We start from the raw sequence: 22,351 nt of genomic DNA, 5'->3' as shown, positions 1-22,351 counted from the left end.
GGGGTGTCATTATTTTTTTTTTTTTTACCACAAGCCAAGAAGAGGACGAGCCGGACACACAATAAAACGTGACAAAATTACACTGGAGTAGAGGGGCACTGAAGTGAGTGAATGGGCAGAATCTTTTTCTCCACAAAAAGTGAAAAAAGGGACAAATCAGGTCCAACGCTTTCCAGGAACAAAAAAAAGCCTCCTCCACCTCTCCATGTCTGTTAAATGTTCCTGACACTTTTTAGGCCTTTCTTTGGTGGGCAAAATTAAGAACATAGTGAAAAAACTATTGTCTCCCAAAAAACAACTTTACATTTGAGAGACAAAACCTTCTTAGCTTTCAATGGAAGTCAATGTAAAATGGAGTTTATTTCACAGGCTATTTTTTATATAGGAGAATTTCTATTGACACAGTGTAAATGACAGTTTGTGTGTTTAAATTATGTGGAAAACTAAAAGTTGAATTTTTACATTGGACAGCGATGATATGATGGTCTTTAATTTTGCTCTATTCTCTTTGAGTGAAGAGTAAAAATCTCGTTCACTATGAGACAAGTGTTGCAATCAGCTCGCCTGCTCGGTCTTAATGTCTCTCGACCCTCTCTCACTCTCACTCACTTAATTAACTTAATGAAATAGAGGTTTTCCCAAGAAACCGCCTGATGCCAGAGAGCATGTGTGGAGAGTCTGTCAAGAGGCTGGGGAGATGTAATGTGCAAGATGTAATGTGTGTGTGTGTGTGTGTGTGTGTGTGTGTGTTTGTATGAGTGCTGATGGTGAGGCTGGCTGCCTGACTCTGCTTCGGCCACATAGGAGAAGGAACAGGAAAAAGCACTTGAACGCTGACCCCTCCTACAGCCCCCCTTCTCTGTCTCAACATCCCCCCCCCTCTCTCGCAAGGTATCCATGCTAATTGCTAATGGTTCTAGCTGCAAGGTCTCCAGTGTCCCCCGGGGCCAGGAACAGGGACTATGATTTGGTCAGTTGGGGAGCTGACCGCCGCTCTGGCCAGTGTATTGTCTGCCCACTCTCAGAGTCTGTGACCATTTATCTTTCTTACACTTCTTGTCCACACAGTCAATAAAAACATTTAATATCTGAAATAAACATGAGGTCATATTAGATTTGTAATGTTCTGTTATGTCTAGAATTGAAATGTACTATGTCACAATTATGACACTTTTAATAATACAACATAATATTATGTTTTGCATTTTGTGTATTTCAGCCATTTTTAAAAAGCATGGTAATTTCATGTATATTATTAAGTATTAAATATAATGTTATGTAATTATAGAAGCATCCTATACATAAACACTGCAAGAAGGGTGGCAAAACAGGTAAGAAATAGCCTATTTACATATGTATACATGTGTACAGTATGTTGTACAGTATATAAAATTAGAGGGACAAGAATTAATATATTCTTATGACATCTAATATCTTATATGGTATTATCTAAGTACAATATAATCAGAAGTACCATCACATATTGTTTTGTTTTATTGTTTAAATTTATAATGTGCTGTACTTTTAATTGGCTGTCAAAATATGCGTTTTCATCTATGCTATATACTGTATATTTGAGCAAATATAGCATAAATGCATAAAAAACACTCCACCCCCTCAAAATAATCATGTGTAAAGATGTCTACTTATAGGAGAAGAATGTCCCTGAGTGATCCCCGAAATTTGTATCTGTGAGAACACAACCTTTAACCTCCAAATTGGATTTTTATACCAAAAGTAGAGTAAGTGTAATGTAAGTCATGTAAATTTCCTTTTAAAATATATTTTTATGTTTTATTCTAGTAATTCTATTCATTTTCTATACAACTTTTCTACTTAATCAAAGGGACAAATTGTATCAGAATATTAAAATCGACAAAACTGAAAGTGTCCACCAGCGAAACTACATATACAATAAAAATAAAATAAAAATACAATACAAAAATAGATAGAAAAATAAATGATAAAAGTAGTTTTTTTAATGTGTGTGTAATGGAGGTAGTGCAGTTAACATAGTAAAACAACAATGAACACCAGTTGCTGTGCATATTGAAAAGTATGATGTCAGCTGTACAGGATGTGCAATTACACAGTTATATAATAATTTAACAGTGCAAGTTGTAAAAATGTAAACAATGGACGATGAGTAAACTATTAATGCAGAGTATGGTAAAACTATAAAAATATTATAAATATATTTATAAAATATGCATCGTATTTTTTTTTTTTTGAAGTTTTGCATAAATGAATTGCAATAAATTAAATCATCTTTATAGCAGGTTGACCCTAACTATAGCTCCAATAAAATAAATAACACTCTTTTTAATGATTTTTTAAAACAATACTCCACATTAAAAGCCAGTACTTCTCCCTCAGTATCCCAAGACAATACAGGACCCTCTCTCAGTACACTCAGGGTCAGACCAAATGACTCATGGGAAATCCAGAAGAAAAGACGGAGCTATTTCCTCATTCTCTAAATCTGTTTATTTCATGCAGCTCAGGACATTTACATTTAAACATATTTTGGAGGAAGCTGAGTCAGTGCCAAAATCAATAAGCTGTAACTGTAATCATATAACAGATCAAGTCATTCTCAGCTACTGAGTGATCTGTCCTGAAGATTCGAAAAGCAAATTAAATCTATTGATTATTACTGTTCATAATTTTATTTTAAAACAACTTATTTTCTTTCACTTTCATAGAGGTTTAATTGCGGATATGCAATTGAGAAAGTGACCACAGACTGCGACAGATTGGAGCATTAGATTGTCCTTCAGGCTCTTTTTGAAGAAAGCCTGGTGATCTTCAGGTTTAGTCCTGTTCCTCTCCTGCTGTGTTAAAGGTTTGTCTTCGCCACAGGGCTCCACACACACACACACACACACGTGCATGCCACTACAGAAAACACTTCTATGTGCACGTTCAATGGAGAAAGCGAGTGTCCATTGGTCTTCATAATTTACATTAAAAATAAGCATTAATTTACTTTAATTTATTTAATTCCTAACTTAGTAACACTTAACACTTAATTAACACTTAATGTTAATAGCCATTCATTTTTATGTATACAATATATACATACATATACGCCTGTCACAATAATTATGTTATCAACTTCACATACAATACACAGTATGGACATAACCACAGTCATTTTTGCTGACCTCAATATCACTCATTGTTTTATTTTTTTAGCATGGAGAGTGGCTCAGTATGTCTGCTTTGTATAAAAACAGTAGTTCTATTTTAGTTTTGACTGATACAATATACGTAGGATATTTTTTTATTGTATTTCAAATGCAATGACTAAATGTTTGTATTAATTAAAAGCTCAGTGCTCTTGACAATGAATAAATAGCACTGATTATTATGCTATGATATTATCATTATTTCAGTGTCATAAAATAACATTAAAATGGTGTTAGACTCAAATTAATATTGTATATTGCGATCTGTGACGATCGCGATATATTGTCCAAACAAAAGAAGTTATCATGACAGGAGTATTTACATATATTTATTTGGTAGTAAGTAACTATGCTGTAATTGACCCAAATCATTCCTAATATACAACTTTAGTTTCTGAATCAGTTTCTCTGATTTTGCTATTTATTGGTAAATGTTTAAGTAAAATTAACTTTGTTGTTTTATTTTATAAACTACAGACACATTTATCCCAAATTCCAAATAAAATACTGTCATTCAGAGCATTTATTTGCAGAAAATGAGAAATGGCTGAAATAACAAAAAAGATGCAGATCTTTTAGACCTCAAATAATGCAAAGAAAACAAGTTCATATTCATCAACTTTTAAGAGTTCAGAAATCAAACTTTGGTGGAATAAAACTGGTTTTTAATCACAGTTTTCGTGCATCTTGGCATGTTCTCCTCCACCAGTCTTACACACTGCTTTTGGCACTACTGGTGCAACAATTTAAGCAGTTCAGCTTTGTTTGATGGCTTGTGATCATCCATCTTCCTCTTGATTATATTCCAGAGAGTATAAATTCATAATTTTTAAGTGGCCTCTTATTTTTTTTCCAGAGCTGTATATCATTAATATAGGTACTGATGCAAATACAGTATCTTTTCTACGTTTTTTGCAGTTTTTAATTTTTAACATTATGGAAATCTGTCAGTTGGTCTTTACATTGACTTACAATTTCATGATGAATGAAACAAAATAAAATGGAATAAAATGTTTTTATACTGACTAAATTAAGAATTAAGCCTGTTTTTCTTAAAATATTTGTTTTATGTTTTGGGATTTTGAAGATACATTTTATGTTTTTGCATTACCCTCTTTTTTTTCCATGTAGTGCTTTTATCAGAGCGTGCTGCAGTCCTAACTTGTCGGGATCAGAGAGAAAAGGCAGAGAGATTGTGTCGTTGCCTGTTGACTATCAAAGCGGAGTGTTAGAAAAAGCTCTTTGATGCCCGAGACACTATAAGACCCCGCTGGTCTTCCTCAGATAAATATAAAAAGCCATTGATTGAAAGTGAGTTTGTGTGCGGCTTTTTTTCTCCCCCCTCTCTCTCTCTTTTTTGATACATCGATCCTCAAGCTGACCTTCTGGAGCTTCATAGCCTTCTGCAGCTTACAGAGAGAGACAGAGAGAGGAAGAGGAGAGAGGAAGAGGGACTAGGCAGGAAAAACGAGGAAAGATGGGAAAGTAACACTGATATAGATAATATTTCCAGTAATTCTTAATTAGTAATGTTACTGTTTGATTTTGTTTGCATTATTCAGTTACTCATATTACAGAGGACCAAATGAGAGCTGAGAACTCTTATCGGTGTAGTGCAGCATAGTCACCCAGATGTGGAATTGAACCCCAGTCTCCTACATGTGTAGTATGGTGGCTCATTGGTAGGTAGTGGTGTTATCCATTGTGCTGTTGTTCTGTCCACTGGTGGCCCTGTTTTGCCAAATACACACAACAAAACCTGCCATGTACTCAACGGAAAATACAGAACGCAGTGTTACTACAGCTGTGTTCAAGCTGCTTTTCTCAGTTTAGATTTAAGTTGAGTGGCACGTTAAGTTCAGGTTTAGGTTGTAGTTTAAGTTTAGGATTAGGTTGAGATGTATTTTAAATGTGGGATTAGGTTTAGGTGTATTTTAAATGTGGGATTAGGTTTAGGTGTAGGTTACGTTTTGGTTGAGATTGAGGGGTATCTTCAAGTTCAGCATTAGGTTGAGATGTATTTTAAGTTTAGGACTAAGTTGAGGTGTAGTTTAAGTTTAGGTTTAGGCTAAGGTGTGTCTTTTATTTGTGATTAGGTTAAGGTGTAGGCCACCTTTACGTTGAGGTGTAGGTTAAATTTAGGTTGAGGTTCAGATTAAGATTAGGTTTAGGTTGAGAGGCAGGTTAGGTTTAGGTTTAGGTGTAGATTAAGTTTAGGTTAGATTGAGCGGCAGGTTATGTTTGGGGTTAAATTGATTGAAGTTTAGGTTTAGGATGAGAAGCAGGTTAAGTTTAGGTTCAGACTGCGGGGCAGGTTAAATTTGGGTTTAAGTTGAGGTATATGTTACGTTTAGGTTTAGATTGAGGGGCAGGTTAAATGTGGGTTAAGATTAAAGGGCAGGTTAAGTTTAAATTGGGTTGGGTTTAAGTTGAGGTGTAGTTTACGTTTAGATTACGGTGTAGGTTAAGTTTAGGTTGAGGTAAAATTAGGTTTAGATTAAGTTTAGGTTTAGGATAAGGGGCAGGTCAAGTTTAGGTTTAGATTAAGGGGCAGATTAAGTTTAGGTTTAAATTGAAGTGAAAATGAAGTTTAGATTAAGGTGTAGGTTAAGTTTTTGGTTGAGGTGCAGATTAAGATTAGGTTTAGGTTGAGAGGCAGGTTACGTTTAGGTTTAGGTGTAGATTAAGTTTAGGTTAGATTGAGCGGCAGGTTATGTTTGGGGTTAAATTGATTGAAGTTTAGGTTTAGGATGAGAAGCAGGTTAAGTTTAGGTTTAGATTGAGGGGAAGGTTAAATGTGGGTTTAAGTTGAGGTATATGTTACGTTTAGGTTTAGATTGAGGGGCAGGTTAAATTTGGGTTTAAATTGAGGTATATGTTAAATTTAGGTTTAGATTGAGGGGCAGGTTAAATGTGGGTTTAAGTTGAGGTATATGTTACGTTTAGGTTTAGATTGAGGGGTAGGTTAAATTTAGGTTAGGATTAAAGGGCAGGTTAAGTTTAAGTTGGGTTGCGTTTAAGTTGAGGTGTAGTTTATGTTTAGATTAAGGTGTAGGTTAAATTTAGGTTGAGGTTAAGGGGCAGGTCAAGTTTAGGTTTAGATTCAGGGGCAGATTAAGTTTAGTCTTAAATTGAAGTGTAAATTAAGTTTAGATTAAGGTGTAGGTTACGTTTAGGTTGAGGTTTAGGTTAAGTTTAGGTTTAGGTTGGGGGCAGGTTAAGTTTAGGTTTAGGTTGAGAGGCAGGTTAAGTTTATGTATTAAAAAGGAAGTACCTGTATTTTAATCTTTTTTTTTTCTTCCTAAAAACATGTCACACACACATCCCTGGCTCAGATTGTCCCCCTAACAGCTCTTAAGAAAGGAAAGTTCTAGTATTTCACCATAAGAAAGGGAAAATAATACAGAAACTGTGTGTATACTTGTGTAGCGACTCGCAGCAACAGTATATTAAGAAACCTTTATGCTATCCACAGATGTGCTCGCTCATCCTCGTCCTCATCCTCACGGCTCTTTGGTCAGTCGCTGTCTGCGACAGGGGCTGCTTGCTGATTGGTCAATGGGGCGGGCTGTAGCTGGGACCTGTCTGCAGGCTGACACTGACGAATAGTTTTTAATACCTGCAGCAACGCTGCATCATCTGGACCTTACAGTGTCACAGTGTGTGTACACACACACACACATTCACACAGCTTAAGATTATTTATTGGATGTATTTATATCCCAACTTCCAAGTTTCCAAACAAATAAGTGCAATCCTTTGTGAACATGCTGTGTATGTTAAAGGCCAGGTACACTAAGGTTAAGAACTCACAATTTATTATAAATAATAAGTATAAAGTGTTTATTCATTTTGTGTTACTTTATTTTTGTCTGCAGAAGGAACAAGTTTTTTCCTCAGGGATCAACAAAAAAAAATCTCTATTTGTCTATTAGGGCCTGACTGACATATATAAGTTAGTATTTATGGTAGCTGCAGTATCAATATATCAGGGAGAGTTTGTGGTAGACATAGAGATGTATTGATGTATTACTTTTTTAAATTAAAGGTTACCAGGAAAAATATATGAGTAAAATGGGCATAATTTATTGAGCTACACATGCAAATGTGATGTGTAATGCATGTTTAACATCCAAAATTAAGAGACCACTTCAGTTACTGAATTAGTTTCTCTGATTTTGCTATTTATAGGTATATGTTTGAGTAAAATGAACATTGTTGTTTTATTCTATAAACTACAGACAACATTTCTCCCAAATTCCAAATAAAAATATTGTCATTTAGAGCATTTATTTGCAGAAAATGAGAAATGGCTGAAATAACAAAAGGCTGATGCAGAGCTTTCAGACCTCAAATAATTCAAAGTTTTAAGACTTTAAAAAACTATATTTGGTGGAATAACCCTGGTTTGTAAGCACAGTTTTCATGCATCTTGGCATGTTCTCCTCCACCAGTCTTACACACTGCTTTTGGATAACTTTATGCCTCGCTTGGTGCAAAAATTCAAGCAGTTCAGCTTGGTTTGATTGTTTGTGATCATCCATCTTCCTCTTGATTCAACTCCAGATGTTTTAAATTTGGTAAAATCAAAGAAACTTATCATTTTTAAGTTGTCTTTTTTTTTTCCAGAGCTGTATGTGCAACACAACAAGGCAGGGAAATTGTAGAGGTTCCTTATGATGAATGTATGAATAAGATTACGCTTATATAGCGATTTTCTGGAAACCCAAGGACACTTTACAATCACTTTTTACTTTTTTTTTTTTTTTACACACAACCATTTGTACTCAGCACTCATAGCCAATAGCACACAGCGTACTCTTAACCGGAAACGACCGTCCACCTGGAGGACTGCATCGGGCACTACAGCATTTACCCAGGACAGAGTGCCAATCCATATCTGGACACAGTCATACATACATTTACACACACACACACACACACACAAACTTAATTAGGTAATTTTAGAGTAAAACGGTGTCCACAAAGGAGACCCACACAGACAAGGAGAACATGGAAACTGCACCCAGATGGTGACTTGAACCCAAGACCCCAGTGCTGAGAGGTGAACATGCTAACCACTAAGCCACCGTGCCGCCCTGATGTTCTGCAATAGTCAATTTCATGCAGCTCAAATATTCCTGCAGATTTTGCAGAGCACATCAAATAGCATCCCACACATTTTTAATTAGGAATATGTCTGGCGATGAAGGGCCATGGCATTACTACTGTGTCTTTAAGGCAGCAATATGTGGATGAGCATTGTCCTGTTGTATTAGTACACCTCTAAAGACGATCTGCTCCCATTCTGCTTTTGTCTTGGTAGCATTGTGTTCAGTAGTTGTTTCACTTGTAGCTTCAGTATCTTCTCTAACAATGTTCTAATCTAATACAGTGTACCCAATTCAAAATTGAAGGCATTTTAAGCCGGCAATAAATGTATAATTATATTTTTACATGACATATTAGTAGTAGAAATAGCAGTGATAATTCAATTACCAATATATGTTTTCATTGTATGTGTTTATTTATAGTATCTCTAAACATTGTGCAAATATATGTGATTAAAAAAGACAAAGGATTTGATAGGATTTCCTCCTCTCATATTACTGTAACTTGTCCCTTTCACCAGCCACAGTGAGATTACCCATAAATCTACACAGAACAGGGTAACAGTAAAGTACTAATATAGTGTATAATACTAAAACATAATTCCTAGAGCAGTCTAGCTAACTGCACTTACAAGAACTTTCGATTCCATCCACACAGAGAAAAAACTAAGACCTAGCCCCCCATCCTCCACAAGGTCTGTACTATCACCCTGTTAACTGCGCAGGACCATTTGCACATGGGTACACACACATAAGAGGTGAGAAAAAGTGATTTCCCAAAAAGGCTGGCTAATTCTGTATGAAAGGAGAGGCCACGATCGATAAATCATTTCTAAGTAGATTGTAAAGAAAAAAAAATCATATCCTGAGTCTGGTAACACTGCATTAGAGAACCTCCAACAGTGAGAGAGAGAGGGGAGGAGGGGGTGCGGTGCCTTAATCTTAATAAATGAAAAACAGTGCCCCTATGCACCTGCTTTAACTAATGACACATTAGTGCAAAGATTTTTTAAACAACTGGGAGAACCACATTCACCCAGTGCAAAGAGTATTCCAGTAGTGCATTTTCTCATCTATTACATTTGCAGAATATATTATGATAGAATATGTTCACTCCGTAGGTGATTATATATATTTTATATATCAACAGTTATAACAATGGTTTTAACATTTAGTTTTTGTCTTTTTTTATGTGGCAGCTACATATGTTTTTTTTTTAATGTGTAATCTCTTCAGTTGTTTATTTTGTTATAGAGTTCTAGTTATATCAACATGTATATCTACTATATATTCTGCTCTAAAAATCTGACACTGCTTTTTGGGCCACAGTCATGTGTGGTATTGAAGGTATTGAAGGACTTACAGGACTCCAATCCAACATTTTATAAATTCTCTAAGAAGATGGAAAATGCAAGACAGCAGTGAGGGAACTTTTCAGTAATGGGAAAGTGAAGTAACAGAACTCCATAATATTTGATGTCTCTCTTAAAATTAAATGTGAACTGTTCTGACAAATGTGAATGCAGAGTAACCTTAAAAAGATAATAGATGAGAAATTAAGTTTTAGCTTAATTTAGCTACCTGCTGTTTAAATATAGTATGTAATAAAAAAAAACTCTCTAATCATGACAGAGCAGCAGAATCTCAAACATCTAAAAGTATTATCTCACAATCCAAAAGTAAATATTGGCAAATCAGCTCAGTGTTCATTGTTTGAAGTATGTTCAAGGCTTGCCTGTGATCACAAGGAAAGTTAACCAATCAATGTTAACTGATTGCAATGATAAACTGTATTAATTTCCTCCTGATATTCTGTGACAGTCAATGCAGGAAATTATAACAACACTGTTACTGAAAACCCCTTCAATGGAGCCTCTCCCTCTAGTTACTGACAGTAGCTAGCCAGCCAGGTCTGTGATTCCTGCAGCCGGCAAAATATAAAACTTCAGCAATCTTAAAGAAAGAAAAGAAATACGAGAAATGATGAGGAAGAAAAGAAAAAAAAAAACAAAGAAGCAGTAAAGGATGATTTACATTGGATAAATGAGTACTAAATAATTTTTTTTCAGTTCATGAAGGTGGCATAGCGTCTCTGCTTTGCTAGCTATTGTAGCATGATAGTCTATCTATAGTGAGTAGGAATAACCTACAATAATTATGTGCATCATATAACAGCGGTTCACTGTCTTTAAAGCATCAGGTGTGCCTGTTTTTATTCTCAGTAGAATGCTTAATGATAATGTGACGGAAATATTATTGCTTGTGCAAATGATAAAAAGCCGTATATAACTTTTCCAACAAATAATAAAATAAGTCTTACCATCATAGTACTATAAATTCAGCAGTGCACTTCATAAATCTGGCTCAATGTGTTTTAAACCGTAGGAATTATTTAAAAAAAAAAATTCTGTTCTCTATACAGAACAGTACAGTACAATACAGTACAGTACATTACCCACAGCTTTGCCCTACACCCCTAAATTATGCTCAAAGCAGGTAAACAATTGCAGTAGTCAGCTGCTCATCCACCTCACCACCCAGCAGACTGTGTAGCAGGAACTGCCTTGAATTTGCCACTCCGCTGACTTTTACATGCCCTGCTCATTGACTGTGTAATATAATACTAATTGCCACAGAAGACGACACAGGGGCCGTCCGCAGCGCGTGAGAGAGTGTCCTAATGACTGGTGATAGCAAAGCTAGTGAATAAAGACGTTGTCTTTCCCTCATGGGGAGTAAATTGCACAGTTCAGGCCCAATTCACACATTACTTAAGAATTATGACCCATATTAGTCCTCTTTTCAGGCAAATTAGCATCCTCGCTGTAGCTCTGCTGTGGTGACACAGTCAGTTTTTGATTTATGCTTCTGTTTAATGAATATGAAACAGCTCTCTTAATCAAGGACAGTGGAATGCATTAGTACAGTGTAATAACTACAGCTCTACTGATTAAAGCCACACAGGGCACTTAAATCCCTACAATACATTAATTGTACATACTCTATATCTACATAATATCAGTAGTATTATATTTCTGCACCACTGGCAGTTCAAGGGCCACAGGGGCAATGGCCCCAGATGAAATCTGATTGTATGCCCCTGTCCTGTCACTGTAAAAATGCATGTAAAATTGGTAAGGATTTTTTTTCCCTTTAGATTCTAAACATTTTACAGATTACAGATTGTATATTTTTGTGTAAAACCTTTGGTACTTTTTAAGATAAAAAAAAAAAATTCAAGTGTTTGAACATGGTGTGATTGGTAAAACAATACTTGGCCCCTCTGTGAATATTGTGGCCCCTTGCTCAGAACAATCCAAGATCTGCCATGGCTCTGCACTCATTGTACATTATAAATTATACATTGTAATGTAAATTATACATTACATTATGTGATTTTTCACAGATTTCTGCAGGACACCTAGTGGCCATTCTGCTGACGGAATGGAAAGAGACTGGCTGAATTTTGTTTTGCTTTTGCTGGTTGAAATCTGCTGCCTGGGGAGTTGTATGTTCACATTAATGTATGTTCACACAACACGACTTACACAAAGAGTCACTGTAGAATACACTGCTTTCTATGTGCCATGTGTGCTTTCATTTGACTGCTGTATTCTTGATGGATGCACTGTGTTTTTTTTCCCCTAAAGGAAAGCATAACCTCATCCAGAGTGTAGTATGATTCATAATTAGTGATAGTTAACACTCCTTATGATTCTGTTGTTCAAAATACAATATACTGTCAAAGGTATTCACGTATCCATCCAAATCATTGAATTCAGGTGTTCCAATCACATCCATGGTTACAGGTGTATAAAAGCAAGCACCTAAGCATGTAGACTGTTTCCAGAAACATTAGTGAAAGAATGGGTTGCTCTCAGGAGCTCAGTGAAATCCAGTGTGGCACAGTGATGAGATGCCACATGTGCTACACGTCCACTACAGCGTAGTGTTCAGAAATAGTCAAATTTCTGGTGTCAAACGCTTTAGCCTTGCAAACTACATGTGGTCTTCAGATTAGCTCCATAACAGTAGAGAATAGAGAAGAGAGAGCTTCATGGAAAGGGTTTTTACTGCCCTGTGCAAAGTTAACTAATTATCAATGTTTGTTTATGCTAAGAACATTGGTATCACAAATAATTAACAAGTATTTTGTGTTAGACTTGCGGATGACTTCAAATTTCCCTGCAATGCTCACTGCTATCTAGTAGATCCACCTGACTTAACTTAACAATGCACAGATTAATTAAACCTGATTTATTAAATTATAATTAAGTATTAAGTATTACTAAGCTGTTTAAACTAACACATACTGTACATACAACTAAATACACTGTTTTGTAATATTATTTATATTTATTATAATATTAGCTTTAAAATGTGCAAATTAATGTTTCATTTTAGTATCTTCTAATACTTTAACATCAGTATTGTTATCAGTATTAATATCAGAACAAACACTCAGAATAAAAAAGTCTCTATTATATATTTTTATAGTATTTATGATCACATAAGGTTGCATATATTTAAATAACATGGTCTGCATACCTCAGGATGTCCACGGATCCGAGCTAGTTTGGCAGGTCGTCGTATGCAGCAGGCGGAAATGGCCTGGCTCCTGGGTAAGTGTGTTGATTGTTTCCTCAGCAGGGCTTGTCCTCGGAGCACAGCAGGGGGAGAGGGAGGGTGATGAGGGTGAGAGGAAGGGCCAGCGTCCCCCTCTCGCCCCCCTGCCCGCACCGGGCTGCCCCAGCATGCCACCATCGATCCGTCCACAGAAAGATGGGAGGGGTTGCAGATTGTGTTGAGGGAGGGAGAGAAAAAAAGAGAGAGGGAGAGGTGGTTAGCAGAGGACAAGCAAGGCGGAGAGAGAAAGATGAAATGGGTATGTGCCTCTCCATTTCTCTTGACTATCTCGCCCTAAGGTCCCACGGTGAGGGTGACGAAAGGCCTCAGAGTCCAAATCACACTCTCAGACCATGATGGAAGAGAGAAGCCAGAAGCTAAAGAGACGCTGCTTACAATTAGACACAAACAATGACACGTAGCTTAACCTGATTATCACAAAATTAATCAATTACCATTTTATACCAGTTTTTCTGAGATAAAATCCCCCAAATGTTGCACCTTATTGGAAGTTTGATCAATGTCCTAAAAGAGAGACCCTAAAATTGACCCTTTAAACACCAGGCTTATTTTTCCATTTACTAATCATAAACTGTTGAACAGTGTTTATTATCTTCTGGGTTATATCCCTCCCTGTGAGTCATGGTGGTACGCTGAAATGCTTGACGGCTATCACTTTATTTTTATTTTCTCAATGGCAGGCCTTTATTACCATATTCCAACTTTTAATGTAATGTAATAAAATATTGGTTTTGTAATATTTATTTGCAAGAATAAAAAAACATATTTAGGCTGCAACTGTTGATTTATTGGCAAAACTGCTAACAAACTAGCGAGATATATTTATGTTTTCCTGCGATGGCCTGCAGTGCATCCTAAATCATTGGGATAATTTTGCCTTGCATCCAATGATTCAGGGGAGGCTCCAGTCTCACCATGATTGTGGCCAGGATGAAGTGGTTAAAAGGTGTATAAATAATGAATGGAGGGATGGACGGATAGATGGATGGATATTTATGTTTTCAGTGCAAGTTAATGTAAAAAAAAAAAAGAAATACAGTTAAACAATAATTGTAAAGAAGTATTAGTCTGAACACACCTCTTCTTATTCTTCTATTATCATTGTTTAAATTGTAAATCGAATATTGAAAACATTAAAGCTACACAGGAACATGCTGAATAAATGAATGTTGAATAAACCAGAATATGTTTTATACTTTAGCTTATTCTGAGTACCACATTGAGCTTTGATGACAGATTTCCGCTCTCTTGATATTTTTTAGTGGCTTAATTGAGGTAGTGTCTCCTGGAATAATGATTGGAATAGTCTTTTTTTTAATTACTACGTAATTCCATATGTGTCCCTTAATTGTTTTGATGTCTTTAATATTAATCTACAATGTAAATATAAATAAATACCCCAACCTTTTGTCTAGCAATATATATATATATCTGTTTATACGATTATACAACAATGTTGATGTGTTGCTGCTAAATAACTAACACATAAACAATCTATATAGTTAAATACTGTAGTTATAGAGACTATATATCAAAAAAATAAATCCCATTCATAAATACATGTTTGTGGTGGTGTTCATGCTCATTTATCTCATAAATAGAATATTTCCAACAAGACGTATCAGCAGAATATCTCTCAGAGTATTCTCAGTCATGTCACAAACAGCACAGCATGCTCATTAATTAACACACTCACGTTAAGTAACTTGTGTTTTAGAGAAAACAATGTAATTAATCACAACTACATGAAGAGCTGTTCCTTTACTGTCCTGATAAAACAAAAAACAGGCCTGTATATCTTTTTCCTTTTCTGGTACCAATTTACAATATTAACAGCAACACTTCAAATAATTAATAATGGACACTAGTTAATATATTATTTAATGATTACAAAATGTTCACTTAATGCCTCAGTTGATTATTAATTTGCATGATTTAAAACATTCGTAAGCATTAACTGTTTTATGTTTATTAATGTCTTAAATAGTGTCAATTAATAATTGAGCCAACTGATGAACACTTATTTTAAATTTTCTAAATAATTTCTGTTAAATATCCAACTGCCACAAATACCCGAACCGTGATTTCTGTATCTGAATATTGGCACCATAACCAATTCTCAACCAAGTTCTAGAGCACCAGTGCTCATCTCTAGTTTTAACAATATCTTTCGCAATGCAGATCGCCTTATAAAACCAATAACAAATGTTGAAAACTTTTATTTCTTTATGAATATACACATAAAATCTAAAAATATCCACAAACAACAGCAGAGGAATTAATAAATCATACAGCAAAGTGATAGCGGAGTGACAAAAGCAGCTCCATGTAAGCAAGACAGAGGCCACAGGGGGGGTCTGAGACAGAGGTGTGTGAGTGTGTGTTTGGGGGGGTGTGTCAGTCAGATCAGGCATCACAATGACATCTGCACCGAATAGAGCTTAAAGGTCAGCTCCTGAGGAAGACGACTGAAGAAGCACTCTTCCTCTCTGGTGGCTCAGACACTATTCCTCAGGAGAGAAGAGACCTTTACTATATGGAGTGATGGTCCAAGCAGCTGGCTATAGGGCAGAGATAATGCACAGCATATATAGCCCGTACGTAATTGAACATTGACACAGTTTATACTGTTCTGCACCTTCAGGTGAGAGCGGGACATGTTATTTTTGTTTGTTTGTTTGTTGATTTGTTTGTTTGTTTGCTTTTCGCTTAAATAAGAGGAAGATTATAAGATTTCAATAATGATTTTATGTCAAAAGTCATGGGATAGCAGCATAAGATAGGAGTGGCATAAAGTTATCCAAAAGCAGTGTGTAAGACTGGTGGAGGAGAACATGCCAAAACCAGGGTTATTGCACCAAATATTGATTTCTAAACTCTTAAAACTTTATGAATATGAACTTGTTTTCTTTGCATTATTTGAGATCTGAAAGCTCTTAATCTTAATCTTAATAATTTTAGCTATTTCTCATTTTTTGCAAATAAATGCTCTAAATGGCAATATTTTTATTTGGAATTTGGGAGAAATGTTGTCTGTAGTTTATAGAATAACACAACAATGTTAATTTTACTGAAATTTATACTTATAAATAGCTAAATCAGAGAAACTGACGCAGAAACTGAAGTGGTCTCGTAATTTTTTCCAGAGCTGTATATTGATTATGAAGTGTTACATCAAAGGACGGCTTGGGATTCGCAGACCTGTATAAGTCATGAGGCGATATCTTGTGAGATCTTGAAATGGCCAGTACATAGAATAATCTATTTCTGAATGTGTGTGAGCATTTAACATTTCTCAATTCTCAGTGTGTACCACACATACAACCTGAAAGGCCACAGTGGTCAGCGACATGGGCATCGCTGGCTCTTTTAAGGGGGACTAAAGTCGGGTTCAGCTGAGAGAATAAGGTACAAAAATAATGGAACTTCCCATTTTTACCTTTTTAAATTGGACCAGAAGGAGAATGCAATTGTAAAGGGGTGCTTTTTATAAAAATACATAAAAATGAGTCTACAACAGTTTTATCTCCTATACATTCTATTTCTTCTGATATGAAACACTCACCCCTCTTGGGAACTCTCCTCAAATTCATTTATAGACAAGTGAAATTACATTCATTTCAGTGGATACAACACTGTCATAATTAATGACAACATAATCACACAAAAATAACATTCCTCGTATTACAATAGGTCAAAACTAATTGGACATTTGGCTGCTCGTTTATTTCTTGCCCACTCAGTTGTTGATGCGCAACAGATCTAAAAAAAAAAAAAAAAGGTCTAGAGCTGATTTGGCTCCAGGCTCTGTTGCACTTGTCCGTCAATAAGAGGACTAAAAGTGGCAATGGCAATAAAGCAGCCTATCGTAGAGCTGACAAATCAGAATAAATCAATCACTGTTATCTGATCACACAGAGAACAAAAGGTCAGCTTTCGGTCTGTGGTACAGTAAGAAATGCACAAAAAAGCACATACAGTATAAAGCCTGTGCTGCATGTGCAGCAGGTTTATCACTTATTTAAAGATGACAGATCAGCATTGAAATGTTGACTGGTACTGATATGGTATTGATACGGAAAATGCTGGATCAGAAAATGAATTAAATCCAACAATATTAGAATTGCTGAAATATCACACACTTACAATGTGTGGTGTTTTATCTGTGTTTAATAATGTTTTTATAGTGTTGGTATTTCCTTTTGCGAATAACATTTTTATTTTATTTACAATAATTTACAACAGTTACACACCAGTACACACACACTTCTCTCATACATTCACATAAACATACTGTACACATAATCACTTACAGTATAACTACTGGAGGTAAACAATAGTCCCACACCCATTTTCAAATATGATTCTTCACAAACCAAATAACATCTGGCCAGATTCTAACCGTTTTTAAAATAGCTTGGCTGTAGAACGCTCCAGAATCAAAATGCCTAAAAAATTACTGTAGCCGAACGTTCCTCAACAGAATATTATGCAATATAGCATACAAATATACTATAAATAATAATAAGAAGAAGAAGCATAAGAATCTTCTTTTATATTTGTTACAAATAAATACCAGAATCATTACCTAATAACAAAAGTGCTGGACAGTGTTGGTATTTCAAATTTTCAATTATAAAGAAAAATGCATCTCTATTTATAACTTGGATGCATAATTGGATGCAAATAATAATTAAATAAATAGCCTATGTTGTAAAAGCTTGCATGGAACTTCAAATCAGCATCCCTGGTCAAATGGTACATTTTGTTAATTTTCTAAAAGTAAATACATCCTTTTTATTTTAATGAAAAATATTTTCTGTCCCTTTTAGAACCAGTTCCCATTTCTTTTTGTAGAACCAGTAGTAGAACCAAGAAAAAGTATCCTATTTATAGTGCATCTATGGTATTTATAGTGTATCAAATTTTGCTTAACTTTGGAAAGCCGGTGAGTTTTTCCAAAAGTCCAAAAAAAACTAAATGTTTAAAACATACTGAAAATAATTTTAAATCACAGACTGGATTTTTTATATTTCAGTAACAATGTTCAATTTCGTTGTGTCGAACAATAATGTCTTTAAAGCATCAATTCTTTTAAAAGTCAGAGTTGTCTTAGACGAACATCACAGGTATAAAATCCATGTAGTAAAAAGAAGTGGAAAAGGAGTGAATAATTCAGCAACAGCCTAAAGGTAGACTGACCAAAGCCAATGATGTGGTAAGCAGGGGAGCACTATGCTTCTGCTCATCAATTATTAGCAGTTATACTAAGGATAATGCATTGATGAAGTGACCCCGACTTCAGAACCTGAGGGCTCTTCAAGTATTTACCACGCTGTTTGCCAGGAATATAATACAGATGAAATCTACAGCTATAATGGATGAGTGGACATTAACGCGGTGTCGAACGGTGCAAAAAGCACTCTCTGAAGTAGCTCATAAAACACAGACGAGACTGATAGTGTATTCTGTACGAGGCCGGGGTCTGCGCTACGAGATAAGCCTGTGTGTTTCATCTAGCATTTTTCCTCAGATCCTGTCTTGTTTACCACATGTACTAGATTTGGTCACCACCGCCTTTAACAGACATTACAGGCAAGAGTGTAAAAGTCTGACCTCGCAACAATTCAAAGGGAAACCATTCAATATATCTTATATATTTACATTTCAACTACCATTAATGTATGAATGAAAAGTGTGAGCCCAGATGGCATTAGAGTATTACACATCAATTCTGACAAAACACAGTTTGACACAATAAAAACATATTTTCCATGTCTAATTATTGAAAATTATAAAAAATTGTATTTATTATTAATTGTAATTGTATTGATTATTAATATAGTTATCATACAACACTGAAATGACTTGTGTAGGTGTAGCTCACTTACATCACACCTACATCATACACTGGAAAACAGCATTATGGAAATTGCCTTTTTCCTAAATTGAATAAATATTATGGCACTATTACTTGTTTGCTATTACTTGTCAACTTATTGTTTGCAGTATTTTATCTTCTCCATGAATCACCGGGATCTGATCTCACTCTGCATGATCATATACACTCACACAATACTTGTAGACCTACATCTTCATACAGTTGTTTAATCACCCTTCATTATATCAGTGGAATAAAATGTTCTTAAAATGACAATAATATTGTTTGTTGCAATTTTTGTGGGATAATATATTGTCCAATAAAAACATTTATTGTGCCAGGCTTATTCTTTTCTTATCTTTTTTTATCAAAACATTATTTTAACAACATTACATCACTTGATATGCCTCTTCCATGCATGTCTCATTGTATCAGTTGCTGTTTAGAATCTGCTTCAGACACAATTTGTCTACAGTACAGCGAGGCAATGGGAAATCTGCCCAACAGCCACGAACTGAAGGGTGCCAACTTTTTGTGTGAGATGTGTTGGCCATGTCTGCAAGAATCATCGCTACATCATCTGCAAATGCTGCCAGCAGTGATATTTGTCACTCAACACAATTTTAGCTTAAATTCCAGCAAGTCAATAAATATATATAAACATACTGTGTATGTACAGTAAATTTTACATCCTACTGAAGATTTTACATTAAAAATTATGTTAAAGATACAACTGTGAAATGTGATGTGAGTCATGTTATCCCTTTCATGCATTTTTGTAGTTTTTGGGTCATACATTCCAGACTTAAATAAGAATAAGAACAAAGCTAAAACTTTGATTCAGATTTAATCTGAATTTTGCATTCAATGTATGGGTCTAACAAACCAACATGCCATAGTATGCCCTCAATCCCAAACAGCAGTTTCCATATTGTGGCCTGTATTTCCTGTATATGAATATGGTAACCCTGCCTCTTGGCCTGCCACACCACATCAGCATAATCATGTAAGACGTATTGACAGCCTGTCGCAAATGATCCTATCCCACGGCCGTGTATGGCAGCGGTCTGTTACGAATCAAAATGTAAGAATGTCTAAGTAAATCTAATCAAATGTCCCGTCCTCTCAAACGCATAGGAATAAGCTTGGGGTGAGGGTATAAAAATGACTGTTTCTCCTCCGGGTCATTAGGATTATACAGACAGGGATGCTGAATATTCGGACAGTGTCATGGAGCCTGATGTACACTTACCTGGGGATGAATCATGATTAACTCTGAATGATGACCTCTTTTTGCATCTCCTCAGAATCAGGCAAGGCACATGCCCAGACCCTTAAAGGCCTACTAAAAAAGCATAGCATAGATATCATAATGTACACAATTTAAACACTGAATTTAGAGGATTAGTTAATAAATCAAACACTAAACCTTGAGCCTTCAGCATGTGTATAAGTGCCTTAAAAGTTTTATATAATTCTGCTTATGTTGTGCAGAAATGACAATCAGTCAACAGTAAACTAAACCTGGATTCTTATGTGAACGTTTTATTCCACATAAAGATGTTAAGACGGGGTGAGACGTTAAGTCCAAGCGCCTAAAAATGCAACTTACAGCCTGAAGCCTGTGTGTTGCCACAGCACCAGCTAAGGTAGAATGGTAAATTAGCAGTATTTAATGTAAAATAGTACATTAGCAGCATTTAAGGTGAAATGGTAAATTAGCAGCATTTAAGGTGGAATGGTAAATTAGCAGCATTTAAGGTGGAATGGTAAATTAGCAGCATTTAAGGTGGAATGGTAAATTAGCAGCGTTTAAGGTGAAATGGTAAATAAGTAGCATTTAAGGTGGAATGGTAAACTAGCAGCATGTAAGGTGAATTGATAAATTAGCAACATCTAAGGTGAAATGGTAAAGTAGCAGCATTTAAGGTGGAATGGTAAACTAGCAGCATGTAAGGTGAATCGGTAAATTAGCAACATCTAAGGTGAAATGGTAAAGTAGCAGCATTTAAGGTGGAATGGTAAACTAGCAGCATGTAAGGTGAATCGGTAAATTAGCAACATCTACGGTGAAATGGTAAATTAGCAGCATTAAGGTAAAATTGTAAATTAGCAGCATTAAGGTAAAATTGTAAATTAGCAGCATTCAAGGTGAAATGGTAAATTAGCACCATTCAAGAAGGACTGGTAATTTTGCAGCATTTAAGATGGAATGGTAAATTTGAACGATCCAACTTCTTCATGGAAGAGATTTACTGAAGGCAGCTACTCACACATGCTGGTAATGCTGATTGAACAGCTTCGCCTTGTTGGTCATGCTGGTCAACCATTATTTTGTCGAAAATATAGTATTTACGAGATCCGAGCACATAAACGCCACCACACACTCATATTTGCCAGTGGGAAACTCAGATTGTTAGATAAGCCTAGAGTTTCCCAGTTGGGGGCGTGTCAGTAACAAGAGGTCAATAAATTGATGCAGACAATTTTGTAAACTGTATTGTAAACTGTAAACTGTTTATATTTCTGTTATTGCTACAACACTTCAACACTTGCAGGTTGTTATTAGCTAACCAATTAAATCAGTTGCAATACATTAAAAAAATGAATGATTCACTGTTCTAATGGGATAAAAACATCACTTACCTGAATTTCCGAGGAGAATTGAAGGTAGCAGAACAGCATGGTCATGGTGGGCATGCTAGTCAACCAGCATAATTAATCCTGGTTTAAGTATGCTGGTTGTTGTTACTGGTGGTCTCGCTTCTTCAGTTTGATCATGCTTGTCAGACACAAACATACCATATGCTGTTAAGCCATATCAAGCCAAGTATTTTTTCCCCAATGAGGATAAGAAATACAGAGAAATATTTTTTTTGAGGAGCAATACCTTTGGTCGTCTTACAAGCCAACTCTCAGAAAGCATGAGTGGGATTAAACTACATTTCCCAGCATGCCCCTGCTCTTTCCTTGTGTTGTTGTCATGTGACCGTGCTCATGACTAGTGTCAAAATGCTGCAGCTGCTTTGCTTTAGCTTAAACTGAGGATTTTACTGTGTTTTTACGGCTAAGAAGAGGTGCAGTTTAACAGGAGAGCTCGGTCACGGCTCCCTTTCGCCTTTTCTTCACATTATAAGATTATAAACGGAGAGTTTAGTGTAGAAACCGGATTTCTGCGGCGCCTGTTTCCTCTTACTGACGGATACTAAGGCTAACGCTAGCGGTTAACACTAGCTTAGCCATGTCGGAACTGGAGGAGAAGGTGAGCGTTCAGTTTAACTACATTACATTACAGACTGTTTCACCGAAAATACGCGATTAATGTGCTTATTGTGTGAACTGTTATTACGGTGACGTATGGACAATGCTAGTGTCAACAGTTTCCCCTGACTGTCTTCATATCAGCTCTTAGCTTCAGCTCATTACTAGTTATTATTATTATGGTACCACTACTACTAGTAGATCCTATTTATGTACATTTACACGTCTATATCCTATATAGACACTGATGTGTGTGGTAG

The 22,351-nt window shown here is 35.7% G+C and overlaps 2 protein-coding genes across 3 annotated transcripts in view; one reads left to right on the top strand and one right to left on the bottom strand.

Moving 5' to 3' along the window:
• Window positions 1–13,363, bottom strand: part of pou6f2 (POU class 6 homeobox 2) — a 178,377-nt gene extending 165,014 nt beyond the window's left edge. For both annotated transcript variants that reach the window (XM_022667014.2, XM_022667015.2), the window contains exon 1: window positions 12,851–13,363. In XM_022667014.2, coding sequence (XP_022522735.2) covers window positions 12,851–13,066 — 216 coding nt within the window. In that variant the 5' untranslated portion in view covers window positions 13,067–13,363. The remainder of the gene's footprint in view (window positions 1–12,850) is intronic.
• Window positions 13,364–21,805: 8,442 nt separating this feature from the next.
• vps41 (VPS41 subunit of HOPS complex) overlaps window positions 21,806–22,351 on the top strand; it is a 43,393-nt gene continuing 42,847 nt past the window's right edge. The window contains exon 1 of the mRNA XM_022667009.2: window positions 21,806–22,092. Within this exon, the coding sequence (XP_022522730.2) occupies window positions 22,072–22,092 (21 nt within the window). The 5' untranslated portion in view covers window positions 21,806–22,071. The remainder of the gene's footprint in view (window positions 22,093–22,351) is intronic.

The sequence above is a fragment of the Astyanax mexicanus genome, chromosome 1 (genome assembly GCF_023375975.1).
Source record: "Astyanax mexicanus isolate ESR-SI-001 chromosome 1, AstMex3_surface, whole genome shotgun sequence".
NCBI classification, from domain to species: Eukaryota; Metazoa; Chordata; class Actinopteri; order Characiformes; family Acestrorhamphidae; genus Astyanax; species Astyanax mexicanus.
The sequence above is the reverse complement of the archived record's forward strand: the minus strand, read 5'-3'. Positions and strand labels throughout refer to the sequence as shown.